The sequence below is a fragment of the Etheostoma cragini genome, chromosome 1 (assembly GCF_013103735.1).
Source record: "Etheostoma cragini isolate CJK2018 chromosome 1, CSU_Ecrag_1.0, whole genome shotgun sequence".
NCBI classification, from domain to species: domain Eukaryota; kingdom Metazoa; phylum Chordata; class Actinopteri; order Perciformes; family Percidae; genus Etheostoma; species Etheostoma cragini.
Window position 1 is genome coordinate 10155055 of NC_048407.1, and position 14438 is coordinate 10169492.

Below are 14438 nucleotides of genomic sequence, written 5' to 3' on the forward strand. Positions count from 1 at the left end.
GGCTGCAATGAAACAAAGAGTGAAAAATTTAAAGGGGTCTGAATACTTTCCGTACCCACTGTATATATATATATATAATATAATGTGAAATCAGACAGAGACACCTCCCCACACCTCTCACTACCCTGGCTGAGAAGATACCCCCCTGTGAAAAAGGGAAAAGGTGTGTGCCTGTGGGTGTTGCTTCTATCAGATTAGTGCTCTTTTAATGGATGGAAAGTTTTTTGTTATTTCGACCAGAATACATCTGTTCTATGACACTGGAGGGAGGGCAGGAAGATGGCATGTCGAAGTAAAAACAGACCAAAATATCCACTAGATCTTATCAGATTGCTAATTCTTCCACGCGTAATTTAACAACTATTCCCGTCACTAGCTGAAAAAAAAAAAATGCTTTGAGAATAGTTCAGTAAAAAAAAAAAAAATCCCTCCACAGCCTTTTCAACTGAAATGTTGATAGATACCACACATGCTTTGACTTTTGTTAAATTACAGTCGCGATATCTCTTCCCAGTGGACCAACGTGAGCTGCCTAAACTACGTATGTAGATGTGATTTAGAGACAATGGCTTACTTTTATCTCGCTACAAAAGAGTAAAGAAGAAGCTAGAACTGGGAGGTGAAATGTAGCGCATATTTATTTTTTTGCGGTCTATTTTTGCCATTTATACAATAAGGCAAAAACACTCCTCCTGTCTGTGGTTGTAAATCCTTAGTTCATAGGAGAGACATGAAACCTTTAAACAGGGCTGGGATTTCCTGCATGTGAGCGCTGTACATGGAAAGAACAATTAAGTTGATGACATGATAGCATGAGGCCAAGATAGAAGGCTTGGAGCCCTATTCAACTAGAAACATACATGTTTGTGGAGAAACTATTTCTGTGGTGCAAACACACAAATACAGAGTCCAGGTCTGGGTGGTGCCCCTGTCACGCAAGACCATAATCAAAAGCTGCGGCCTCCTCTGGCCTTATTTATCCTCTTGCCAGGTCTAATAGAGGGTGAGACGTCACAGCAGTCATACAGAACAGAAGAGAACAGAACACACACACGCACTCACACAATACTAGATGTAAAAGGAAGGACAAGTTAAACCTGTTACTGATAACACTTTTATTTAGAGCCAGATATTCTTTAAGACTACCTGCCCTGAGGTCTACTGTAGTGGAAGAAAACGTTTAGCTTCACTATAAAGCCACATAGTGTTTCTGTTTACACAAATACAGACTCCAGTGCCCTTTGTGGTACTCTGGTACTTGGACTGTATTTGAGAAAACGATTTGGAACACGCTGCTCTGGGATACCTATGTGCTTATTTATGACATAATCCCTTCCAAAATGGTTTGTATTTCATTCCACATTGCAAAGAGGTTTTCCTGTTGGTTCGGTTGTTTCGTCCATGTAAGCTATGCAGCCTAACGGCTAATTGCTTTGATAGCATGGAGAATAACTAGTTAAGCCATAAATCTGCCACTGTTTGCTGCCAATCTTACTTGTTTGAAAGGTTAGGTAGTAACTAGCGGTGTGATCAGTCGGGTGCACTGCTGAGGGAATGTAGATTTTACATGTACACTACAGTTAGAGCCCACTATCATTAACACTAATCAGATTATTTCATAGATTTGACTGGATCATACTTTACTAATTCACATACTATGACATACATTTTTCAGAACAATCTGTGTAAACTAGAGCTGCAACGATTAATCGATTAGTTGTCAACTTTTAAATTAACTATTTCCTGTTTTGATAATTGATTAGTCGGTTTGAGTAATTTTCAAAGACAAAAGTAAAAATTCTTTGGTGCCTTCTTCGGTATGTGTGCTTTTCTGTATACTGTCATCTAGACCAATGTTTTGCACTTTTGCCTATCTGTTAGTTTAATAAATAAATACAAATGTTATAGCAAAAAAAACAAAGTTAAAATTCTTTGCTTGTTAAATGTAAATATGTTCTAGTTTCTTTTCTCCTCTGTAACAGTAAACTGACTATCTTTGAGTTGTGGACAAATCAAGACATTTGAGGAAGTCATCTTGGGAGTTGTGGCAACACCGATCCAAATTTTTCACAATTTTCTGACATTTTATAGACCAAACAACTAATCGAGAAAACAATCAACAGATTAATCGACTGTGAAAATAATGGTTAGTTGCAGCCCTAGTGTATAGTACTGTGAATGTGTTGCACATATATGTCAGGGCACTGTAAATCTATAGGTTTAATAACATGAAAGTGGACATGACAGTTTTTGTGTCAAACAAATAGTAGTTACCTCATTTTATTGATTGAAGATTTAGTGGGTAGTAGCAACCATAAAGAACTAAGTTAACTGAAGAGCCACCATAGCAGGTTCAATGTCTGAACAATGGATCATTTTGAAAACTATGCATGTGAAATGAAAGTATCCGTATAATTGACCTTATGTGGCATCATTATGTTTGCATTGTTGTGTGTTAGTGTGTGTTAGCCTACACACCTGCTGCTGCCCCCATGCATCGCTCCCACCAGAGATTAGCACCAGCTGCATCACACACCCCCAAGCTATCTCCAGGCTAAACCTAACGATGTTTTACCATATCAAATCCCCAGCTGACTTTTTTTCCCAAAGCAAAAACTGGCCCGTGTTTATGGAAAGCCACCGGCCGTAAACACATATTTTCTCCTCGTTACTGCAGCCAAAGAGGACCTGTTTTCAGAAGCAGCCAATCATAGGAAAACATTGTTATGAGGTTAGTATAGATTCACACCACACTGATTTGTATGAGGGTCTTTTACGAGCAAAATTACTTCTTTGAGGGAATCAATTGACCTTTCAAGTGTCACTTCTGTTGTCAAGGGAGCAAATCAATGCCACAATCTGGTTGCTTCATGAATCTGGATGCAGGAAATGCAATAAGGCCTGCAAGTCTACAGCATGGGATTGAAGAAAACAGTTTTATCTTATGACAATGACTGATTCGCCAGTTTTCCAGGATTGCTGATCAATCCTCTACAGTCGTGTCACATTGGAGGGAGAGGCTGGCAGGGGTCAGGTCAGAGACATGAGGGATTTCAGTGAGAATTCGGCAGACAGACTTGAAGACTGAAAAACCAGTCAAGTCAGATGTCCTCCTGTGACCTGATCCAATTTTCCATTACTGTCTCCTTTAATCACAGTGAGCAACGGGAAACGATGAAAGGGTGGTGGAGGGGTGATGGAGAGATGAAGGGATTTGGGGAAGAAAGAGATGGAGTCATGGCATGATGTGGCTGCGTGTGAAATGCAATGAAGCCGGGAATGAGCCTCAGGGTGTTTACCCCACCCCACCCCCCATCCTACAGTTTCATACCAAATCCTGCTGAGTTGCTTCACCTGGGAAAAGCATACAAGCACACTAGATGTGTTTGTGTGCATGTGTATTTTTCAACACAGAGTCTGACAACAGTAATTACAAGGCAATTACTGTGGGTGTGTATTATGCGTGTGAGGATAATTTAACTTTAATTTAGGATTTCTCTCAACAATATCTAATGTATGGATGTTCCTACGTTTTTTTTTTTGAACATGTATTTTTAATTTAACATGTATTTAACCAGGAAAACCCTCATTCGAGATTATAAATCTCCTTAACAAGCAGCCTTCCAGCCAGCGTCCGAAAGATGGACAATAACATTTCAGATCACAGCATGAATACACCAATAATAAGACTCAGGTCATCCTAGATCACATATGAGCTAATAGCTCAGTCAAAGTATCTACAACCTGATCTCCAACTCCTTAAATCTATTTTTTAAACACAAAAAGACTAGGTCCCTCAAAACCTATATCAGTCAGCCAATTCCAAACAGCAATAGCAGCTTACCTAAAAGCACATATTTTCCAATTTCAAGACGGACGTTGAGGACAGATAGCAAGGTAAGTCTTGTAAATACAGCGCTTCCAGCATTTTTCAGATGGATACGTTACACACACAGCAGGGCTGTGGAATATAAGACATGTTTTCAATTATTTCACACTTTTTTGTTAAGTACATAATTCCACATGCGTTCTTTCTAATTTTGATGCCTTCAGTGATAATCTACAATGTGATTGGTAATGAAAGTAAAGGAAACGCACAGAATGAGAAGGCGTGTCCCAACTTTTGGCCTGTACTGCACATTTTTATAGATATTTTATAGATATGAAGGAAACATGTTATAATAAATTCGGCATTCACTTGGTAAATAGTATCTGCTTGGGAAAGTGTGTTATGAAATATAAAAATATGTCTCAAAACAAATAAGTTGGGAATTTTTATTTGCTTGAGTTGAGTGTTAAATACTACAGCATCAGCAGCTTAGTTTCTTTAGAGAATTGACCTGCAATAAGATGCAGAATGAACATAATTTCAACCTGAAGCTAATAAACTGCCAGAAATGAATTTTAAATCATTAACAGGACAAAGCTTACAGTACACAGACACAGGTGTACTGTTGCTGTAATGTCACATGGAGCAAAATTATGCAAATATGGCTCAAATTGCTCAGCGGATTATTTTGTCTACTACTTACTTACTATTTAATACTAAGTGTGAGTAGTGTGAATGAACGAATTGGACACAAATTTAAAGGTCCCAAGACATGGTGCTCTTTGGATGCTTTTACATAGATCTTAGTGGTCCCCTAATACCCTATCTGAAGTCTCTTTCCCAAAATTCGGGGGGGGGGGGGGGTTGGCCTTTACCATCTACCACTTTGCTCTTTTGAAAGCCATGATGTCTCTCTCTCCCATAGGTGGGCCAAATTCTCTGTGCGGGCAAAGCAGAGAAAGGGAAGCTAACCTTGCCCCTTATGACCTCATAAGGAGCAAGATTCTCGATCGGCCAATCTGAGCATTCATTTTCTCAAAGGCAGAGAAGGATACCCAAGGCTTGGTTTACACGTATCGCCATTTCTAGCCACTGGGGGACCATAGGCGGGCTAGGGGAACTCACATTCATGTTAAAAAACCTCATAAAATGACATTCTTATGCCATGGGACCATTAAGAAAACACACTGTATGGTTCTTCACTTGCAGAGGTGAATTGTACGTGTCTTCTCACTATGTTGTCTGGTATCTAAAAAAAGACCAGCAAAACTTTCAGTCTCCACTTATTCTAGTAGGGGTCTTTGTCCTGCCAGGAACATGTGCCGCACAAATCTTTATTATTTCTTTGTGAGGTGGAGTTCTGGGAAACAGCAGATATAAACAGGTACTAAGACTCCACATGCTGCCTACTTATGCTAAATACCTCACTCACTGTCAACGCTGCCTCAATACCTCCAAAGACATATCCTTTTTCATAGTGTGCAGGACATCTCAACACGACTGAGTTATCTGCTTGTGCACCTCTACATAATTTGCATGCAAGAAACACACTTTCATCTCACACTAAATTGTCTGTTGCTTTGTTTCAGGTCTCAGGGCATTTAATAAGCTCATTCCCAAAAAATATTCAGGTGAAATGGGACTGTTTTCAGCTCTCCTTAGTAACTAACTAATGCATCCTCACTTGCCATTGCTCTTCAAAAATCTCCAATCAATGGCTCAATTTTAGCCTGTACAATCAATTTGTTTGTTGCTAATTTACTCCAAAAAATAAAGCCATGAGTATGTTCTAAGATTGGCTGACTTGTAACCATGTTACCTGATATATTTTGATCTGAGCTTCTGGCAGTGTAATTATTTTGTGCCTCTGGTCGTACATCAGAAAGTCGACGACGTGGGTTGTTGAGGGTACCTTGTATGGTGAGTTGGGCCGGGGCTTCAATGGTTCCATTGGTATTTTCCGCCATGCAGGTGTAGATGCCGGCATCCTCCTCTGTGAGATTAGATATCTGGACACTCCCTCCTCCAAGCACGTCCACGCGTCCCTCACTGGAGACAGAGAGATACAGAAAGGTAGAAAGATAAATGGTTTAGATGGGACTACCCCTAACCAGACCTATGTAAAAAGTAATTACAGCCTATTTCCATGAAGCATAATTCCTTCCCACTCACTCGGTTCACTGAGTGGTAAAGGTTGAAGCCTCTGGAGCTCCAAGTTCACCTACTAGCCTCAGGTTGACTCCACATCTGTCATCAACTCTCTGTATAAATACAAGATCTTAAAATCAGAGTCAAATGCCCTGAAAAGGGCAATCTACTATTTATCTGGACTGCTTGAGAATTCAGAAATCTCATGGCGTTAATAGTTTAAAAGAGTACATGTACCAAAGCTTACTGAAGTAACAGCCGGTGCTTGTAGTTTGTACTGTGTCACCGCTGCAGTTCTTACATCGCCATAACAAATGATTTCGTTCTCTTTCATCAGCTGTAAATTAACTGGGGTGACATGCATCTACAAAATCTGAATACAGCGATCTGACATCAAGGAGAAGGGATTCTTTTTGAGTCTCTTCCTTCTCTCATACAATCTCTAAATAGCATTCACTCTGTGTTGTGCTAAGATTTCATTATATATTTTTGCCTTTCCTTTATATCATTCTTCAAAACATCTTTTCATGTATTAAAGATATATTTACATATTGAAATACACAGTAGCAGGAGATAGAACTAGTTCACTGAAAACTGAATAACAATTGTTTGATTCATGTTTTGACTCATTTTAGACTGGGCAACCTTACATATTTATCATTATGAACCATTTGTGCCTAATCCAAAAATATAACCACACAGATATTAGTTTAGCCTCTTTTTGAACCAATGACCCTCCAAGTTTGATTTTCCCAATGGGCCCAGAGGGAAGCCCAAGCTCTGGCTTGAATCAACAACCACTGAAGCACTAGAGTAGGAGGAGAGGACAGAAAACAGAAATCAATAACTTACAGAGAGAAGCATAGAGCCAGGGAGAGGAGTAGGAGCAGCGGGCCGGCTGAGGAAGATAAGTCAAAAAGGGACCACAGCAAGTAAGATGCAACTGAGGAAAGCAAGCTCAGTGCATAGTGGTCTTTGCACAGATTGAGGATACATACAGAGCTAAAGAGTGGAAAACAACACTACGCTGCAGGTTGACTTAGTTTTAATCTATATCCTTCACGTTCCACTTCCAGGATTGCTCCGGTGCTGCAGATACATGTATTTTCTGGTTCCTTCCGCTTTCTTTGTAATTTTAAATTCGGTGGAGGTATGAGGCCTATGATTAACTGCTTTTGAGATCTCTGAAGGGTTAATTGAGACAGCTAGCTAGACTATCTGTCCAATCTGAGTTTTTTTCCTCGCAAGCGGCGAGTTTAGCACCGCCCATGACAATTCTGATTGGTTTAACCCTCGTGTTGTCTTCCTGTCAAAATTGAAAATTAACACTTCCGTTGATGCTTCTAACTTTTTCTAACATTTTTGTCCCTTTTTTTCAATGTTTGTCACTATTGTTGAAATATTTAATTGTTGTTAAGAAATATAATAATTGTTGTCATTAACTTTAATCGTACAGTTATTTTTGGAATTTATGGTCAATAAACCTCATTTATAGGAAATTATACCTAATGTTTGAGTTAGAAAAGCAGTAATTAGGAATTATTTAGACAAAAATTAAAGGAAAGTATGTTGATGGATAAATACAACTTTTACTTTCAACTTTTGCTCAATACTATTTCAAAACAACTTTTTTTCAAATGCTATAAACTTGAATAAGACCCCCAAAATTGATGAAAATAGAGATGTGTACTTGCCAACGAGCGTTGTGTGGAATCAATCATCTTATTTTTGGATAATTAAAAGAACATTGAAATAGGAAAACTCTTACATGCTGTGTAATCCACACAGTATTTCTTTAATCAATCCCACAGTCCCCAAAATTGACTATCCTATTCATAACAAATCTGAGCTGAGTAGGACCTGTTGTCCGACCCAAGCCAGGTCCGATCAAAAGAGCAATGATGACCAGTTCAAACCAACAGTTAAGCCCAGATGACTATGTCAGTCTATCAAACAGCATACTGAGCCCATTCTGACAGCAGTAGATTGAATAATGAAGAAACAGTACACAAAAAATGGTATGCTCTGCAGGACGGCTGACAGAAAATGCCCTGGGTCTTCAAGAAGGGGAAGAAAGAGGCAACATAAGTAGGCAGCTGCCTTGTTGTAGGGTTTTGAGACAGCACAACATAACACAGAAGCACTAGAAATTCCAAATGGCTTTTGTACATTGACTACTTCCCTGTGCACATTAGAGAGTATGGCTGATTCTGCTGAGAGGCTCTGCATGATAAATCCCATTCCTGCATTCAGCGTCACCAGAGGCATGAACTACGGCTCAAGATCAACATCCTGGATTTCTTTTAGTAACCCGGTTTCACTAACACTAACAACCGAGGTCCTGCATAAGCTGTGGCATGACGGTAGTTATCAACTAGTCCTATCAACCCTGGGATTCCCAATCCAGAGACACGCGCGTTCACATAAAAAACCGCGGTGTTTGCACAGCATGACCAATCACAAACATCTACCAGAGCCGCATATTTTACATAAGAAAAGCAAAACTACAATACTACATAAATATGAAGAACACAAACACAGTTTTAGAGGCAAAACACAGTCACTGTTTTCTAACCCAGGAAGGAAAACTGGCAAAACAAAGCAGACGCTGTAAATGTAAATCACAATGTTTATCTTTATATTAACATCACTTCCCCATCAGTCAGGCACAAGATCTGACCATAATTACACTTGTGCTTTCCATAAACTGTCGTTGCTTTAGCCTATTATTTCAGTTGGTACACTGGCAGTGGGAAGTCATCATGAGAGCAAATTAAAAATTAAAAAAACATAATTCAAACCGATCAGCCCGTCAGACACCGCCTACCAAGAGCCTGGGTCTGTCTGAGGTTTCTTCCTTAAAGGGAGTTTTTCCTCGCCACTGTTGCACTCAATGCTTGCACTTGAGGTAATTATTGGAATTGTTGGGTCTTTTTAAATTATAGAGTGTGGTCTAGACATACTGTATCTGCAAAGTGTCTCAAGATAACTTTTGTTATGAATTGATCCTATAAAGACTCTAGCTCCATCGGATCTTTTAGGAACTGTGACACCTTTATCAATCGAGTATTGATTGGTCAGTAGGCGGTGATTTTACACGGGTTGATCTCTAGTCTCCAACATAACCTGCTCCCAACCAGGTTAGGTGTTCAGCATGAGTTACCACAGCGATTGAACCCGGTTTCAACTGATCCACCGTCGCGATACAGATGCCCCCGGGTTAAACCTAAAGTTAAGAATCTTGCTTTGTAGCACAGGCCTGTGGGCAACTATTAAGACTCTTGGCCTTTAGTACCGCATGCACCATTGATAGCTTTCTCTTGTACTTGAAAGAGAGGCACACAGCACATATCAAACCATCAGGCCATTTCTCATTCTGTTTAGAGCAAGGCAATCCTACTGCAGCCACAGTGCTCTGTGGAACAAATAATGTGTTACCGTTTATAGACCAATGAGGGAGGGAGGCAAAGTAAATTGGCTTGAGCCAAATGGGTTAAAAGACACCTATTGTGAATGATCACTTGTAGTCATTTAAATAAAGACAAGGTGCCTGCTGTAAGGATATGAAGACTTTCGTGTGCATTAGCTGCAGGGCCTTGGTAAGAGAAGCTGGTAAACGAGGCTCTAATTAAAACGGCATTATCTGTATTCACCTGCAGAGAGCTGTTAAATTAGCTCACTATTGCCACTGTCACCTTATTTCATTACAAAAGGCAGATTCACACATGGGTACACTCATACAGAACAAGCAACGTGAAGATTCCAGGGATGAGGTGCATTGATGCTAATTGGCCTCGCTCTCTTGTTTGGGTTTTGCGTCAGTGCTTTTACTAATTCCACTTCCAGCCGCTAAACATTTCCACATTGTTTCCATTCGGGTGTGCATAAAGGACACATCATTCCGTTGCAAACAGACAGTCAAATGTAGTTTACCTTTCAAAACACATGTCTAGATATTGACTTTCCTTGTCGTAACACCTAAAAATTGTTTTTCAGTTTCGAGATGTTGGAAAGAATAACATTGTCCTTGTTCTGAACCGCTCTAGTATGCAGCTGGTCCAGGAGAGATGTTGAGCATGTCCTGTCTACATGTAGAGGCCTCTAACACAATCTTGTCCCGTGTTATGCCGTTCAGCTTTGAAGGTGGTGGCAGCCACAGAGACTTCAGAGAAGGGCTTTGGGGGTGGAAGAACACATTTGGTATGTGTGAGTGGTGACTCAGCCTTCCGTAACACAGAGTGGCGGCAAGGTCGGCATACCTGGTCGAGGGGAAGCTGAAGATCACTAAAGACGTGTGTGTGTGTGTGTGTGTGTGTGTGTGTGTGTGTGTGAGACGAGGGCAGTGCAGTCACAGAGCAATCAGTGGTGCTGTGACAGAGCATGGGCATGGGCCATGCTGTCTGCAGCCCAAGGTGGAGGCAGGTGCGACCGCAACTGTCACAAAAAAACCCAAAGAGGATTCTTTTATTTTAGATAGTGTAGCAATCTCTAAACCTTTCTGATTTTGCCTCTCTTTTCTCTTGTTTTTTTCTGTTCAGATCCAGTTTCTTTTTCACTCCTTACTTTTCTCCTCTCTCTGTAAATCTACAAACCCATCCACTGTCCCTTTGTGCAATTTGAACTTGCTCCTTTTTGGCCAGAACATAATCTCAACAGTTCTATGAATTTCAATCATGTTCAAGGTGTGAAAAACCCCAGCAGGATTTCATTTTACAGCCAACGAGGACAGACTGTGGATTGGAATGATTTTCAACGCTTCCAAAACAAAACTTTTAGTTCCTGAACTATTCCAGTTCACATATGAGCTTTAGTACATGAGTTAGGGTTGGGAAAAGGAATGTGAGAGACAAAAGAGGGAAGAAATAAATCAGACAAGGTAATAAATGACTGAATAAACAAATAGAAATTAATGTGAGAAACAACCTGGTGCCAACAGCACGGGCTGGGGCTTCTCAAGTGACTCAGCCGTGAAAATGCTTTTGTTTTCTCTGGCTCGTAATGAAAAGCTGCAGGGCCCTCGAGACAAAAACAGCTCTTGCATACCTGACTTTATTTGCTTTTTTTTAACACTCCCAGTGTCCCCAAGAGTAAACCAATCGTTTGGTTAGTGCATATTACAATGAAGCCTGCAACCCATAACTTGAATACTGTTCTTTTAAATGGCTCCGGTGGGCCCTTGGGGTGCTTAAAGCAACGCAAACTCTGTGTGTCCCGTGCTGTGTCACATCTCCAAAACTTCAGCACTCCACTAAAGCCTTTAAAAAAGGACATATAGCCACATAATGTCTCATAAAGGGCCACAGTAAAGCCTGAAGGAGAGTCATTTTATGCTGTGAAAGACAATGTGCAGGTTCAGGCTATAATAAAGACCCACATTGTGAGTTCTATTTCTATTGATGATGTCGCACAGTTTTAACTTCTAATCAGTCAAATGCATCTAACTGTAGAGTCCGCCAATAGCCAATCCCCAATGCCTTCCTTTTATTCTTGATTCTCATGTGACAATAAACACAACATGGACAGAATTCAAATAAGAACAATAGACGCGTGTGTGTTTTTTGATGGGCTGGAGACTAAGACAGCACTTGCACTGCCAGAAAACCGTGTGCATTTCTCAGCCCCACATGCCAGCAAAACCACTCCGCTACCTTAACCCACTCTTCTGCTGCCATTTATCATTTTGCCAGTGTTGAAGAAATTTGAGTTACTAAGCAGAACTCTAACCTTATGGGCCTCCTGTGTATCTGAATGAATGTGATGTGCTAGACACCTACAGTACTGTACATGCCAACATCTCTCAATGAGGGAAACATGTGGAGAAGAGTTTCTATTAAAACTCACATGGATCATAACTCTTCCTTGAGCCCGACGTTTCACACTTTGATAGACCTGTAAAATCTAATACAATCCAGTAAAATAGCTCAGCCATAAGTTCTACCTTTACAATGATCAAACAAAATATAACATAATATAATATAATATAATATAATATATATATATATATATATATATATATATATATATATATATATATATATATATATATATATATATATATGTGTGCGTGTGTGTTTGTAACACATTATAATGCTCGCCTAGCTGCTAGGATGGCATGCCCTCATACTTTGCTTCTGACTGGCTAGTAGTCCTTACCTAACTACTGCGTATGTGCAACTCCCAACTAAGAGGGAACAGAAGTGAGATGTCCCACTCTGTAGCTAAAACATAGAAATCAACACAAAAGGGTTAAAAGAGGAGCTGCAGCAATGGGCAGTACAACAAAAATGTGGTGTTTTTTTAAATTAAACTGTGTATATTGATTCTGATACAAGCTCTAAATAAAATGTTGAACCTAAAAATAAGCATAATATGAGCACTTAGCAGTAGTTAGCACTAGTTAGCACTACTTAGCACTCATCTGGTACTCTACTGCATTAAATTAAGATGGATTTCTAATAAAAGATTAGAAACACCACCATTAACTATGACCTTAGGCAAGTCAGTTTCATTTATACAGCACAACACTGTATCAGCAACAAGGTAATTCAAAGTGATTTACATAAAACATTAAATAGTGATTAAAAAACAGTTATTAAAGAGAATAGAAAATGAAAACAAGCTAAGATAGAATAATGCTTAGTAATAAACCTAGCTGAGTTAACACCTCTTGTAAAGTTTGAACAAAAACTAAGCTTTGTTAAGGAAGAATATATGAAGAGCTGTTGTAACTAGATGTCATTACCATATACAAGTGTACCTAATGAAGTGCCTTCCATACTCCCATTCCAACAATAAAAATAACAAGAAGTTAGGATTCCCAATTTCTTTCACCCTGAACAATAGGCTAGGCAGACTTGTTTGGATTCTATGGTCTGAGTAACTGTAATCTGAGGAAAGGAACAAGTGAAAAACCATTCGTCATAGTTTTTGATAGGTGGTATATTTGACAAGCTGAAAGATTACTTTGCAACCCAGGTTTTCTTATTGCACTAGCTGTATGAAAACAACATAGAAAAGGGGTGCAGAATGTCTTCAAATTGGTTGGAAAACTGAAACTAAAAGTTTCAAAAAATCAATCAGCAGCAGCTGATGGTGCTGGTGTTAATGTAACTGGAGAACATAGACGGTTAAAGTTCTGTCTTCACTTTTTAACTGCACTCAAAAATGCAAACAATTATACATCATTGTATCTGAAGGATTGTCAGCTCGGATTGAGATTTTAAATGGCAGTGGCATTTGCTCGGCCATGCTGCCCTTTTTTCAAAAGCAGTAGCACAAATTCTTCTGTGTGCGCACACAGCATTACAAGAGCTATTCAAATTGTTGAGTGCCGGTGGTTGGAATTTCACATCATTAAAATTCACCCAGAATTCCTGTATATGTCCGTTGTGAATTGGCAATTTCAGTGCACATTACAGTCCTAATGTTTCAGATTTTCATAACATGTCGCATTGCCAGACCTATCTCGACAGTGTCAGCGTTAGAGTATGGTCTGGCTACACCAGCATATCTATTTTGGGATAGGGAAAAAAAAAAACACTGACTAGTTTCAGAAAAGTTTGTTATTCTTTATACCAATCACTATCGGCCTGGGCAGCTCTAACCCTTGGTGCAGCGACAGTGCCCATGCAAGATAGGCGAAGATAGCGGAAAAGGAGGGACATTGATTTCAAGCTTTTTAAAAGCAATACGTGTCCAGTAAACCAGACTACATTACATCTAACCCCGTTTTTGATGCAATTAATGACATCCTTTGTGCTGCCAGTGGTGTATGTGTTTCAATTCAGACACAACTTTGAGACCTGTATTACCAGTATTTTGCCCATACTATAAAATGTTACCATATAGAAGCAATTTGGGACCGTCCCACTGCTTTTGCTGCATATTTTCTTTTGAAAAAGTAACGTAGGGCATATTACCAAGACTGATACATGTAAACTAAATGAACATCAGCAATGGAGAAAAGAGAAGATTGGAATTTGATGAGAGCTCATCCAACTGTGATGGTTTTATAGTTGAGAGTTTTTAACTACGACCAGTGGTAAGTGGGGTTTGAGGTTTTCCTAAAGGTAAAACTAACAGTCTAACTAACATTTTAGGGGATCTCACTGTATTGTCCATCTCATGGCATGGACAAAAGCTAATTTTTCATTTACTTTTGTGTGGTTCGCATGGTAGCTCACTAAAATAAAGACTTCCCATGGACAGAGCTGTGCCTATGTATTTGTATGTACATGTGTGTTTGTATGCCCTTGCTTCTTCTTTTCTTCTTCTTCTCTCAACCAGAAAACAGAAAAGTAAATAAGGTGATGGGTGTGTGCTTTTGTATGCGAGACATATGTAAAAGAGGGTTACACAGCAGTCCAATTTCAAACAAATTTCCCACACCATGCTTCTCTCTTTATAAATGCAATATACACAATCATATTTAAATGAAGGCGAGAAGACAAGGAGGGGAGCC

General features: G+C 39.5%; 1 protein-coding gene and 1 long non-coding RNA gene across 7 annotated transcripts in view; one reads left to right on the top strand and one right to left on the bottom strand.

Moving 5' to 3' along the window:
- The window catches only part of LOC117950492, an 18137-nt gene extending 4449 nt beyond the window's left edge, over window positions 1-13688 (top strand). The window contains exon 4 of one of the 2 annotated variants that reach the window (XR_004657916.1): window positions 13677-13688. This is a non-coding gene — a long non-coding RNA (uncharacterized LOC117950492). Of the gene's footprint in view, window positions 1-11280; window positions 11293-13676 lie in introns of those variants that run through there. The other variant, XR_004657917.1, reaches the window with a different exon arrangement.
- neo1a (neogenin 1a) overlaps window positions 1-14438 on the bottom strand; it is a 163449-nt gene that overhangs the window by 47571 nt on the left and 101440 nt on the right. For all 5 annotated transcript variants that reach the window (XM_034880585.1, XM_034880602.1, XM_034880593.1 and 2 more), the window contains exon 5: window positions 5742-5878. In XM_034880585.1, the coding sequence (XP_034736476.1) occupies window positions 5742-5878 (137 nt within the window). The remainder of the gene's footprint in view (window positions 1-5741; window positions 5879-14438) is intronic.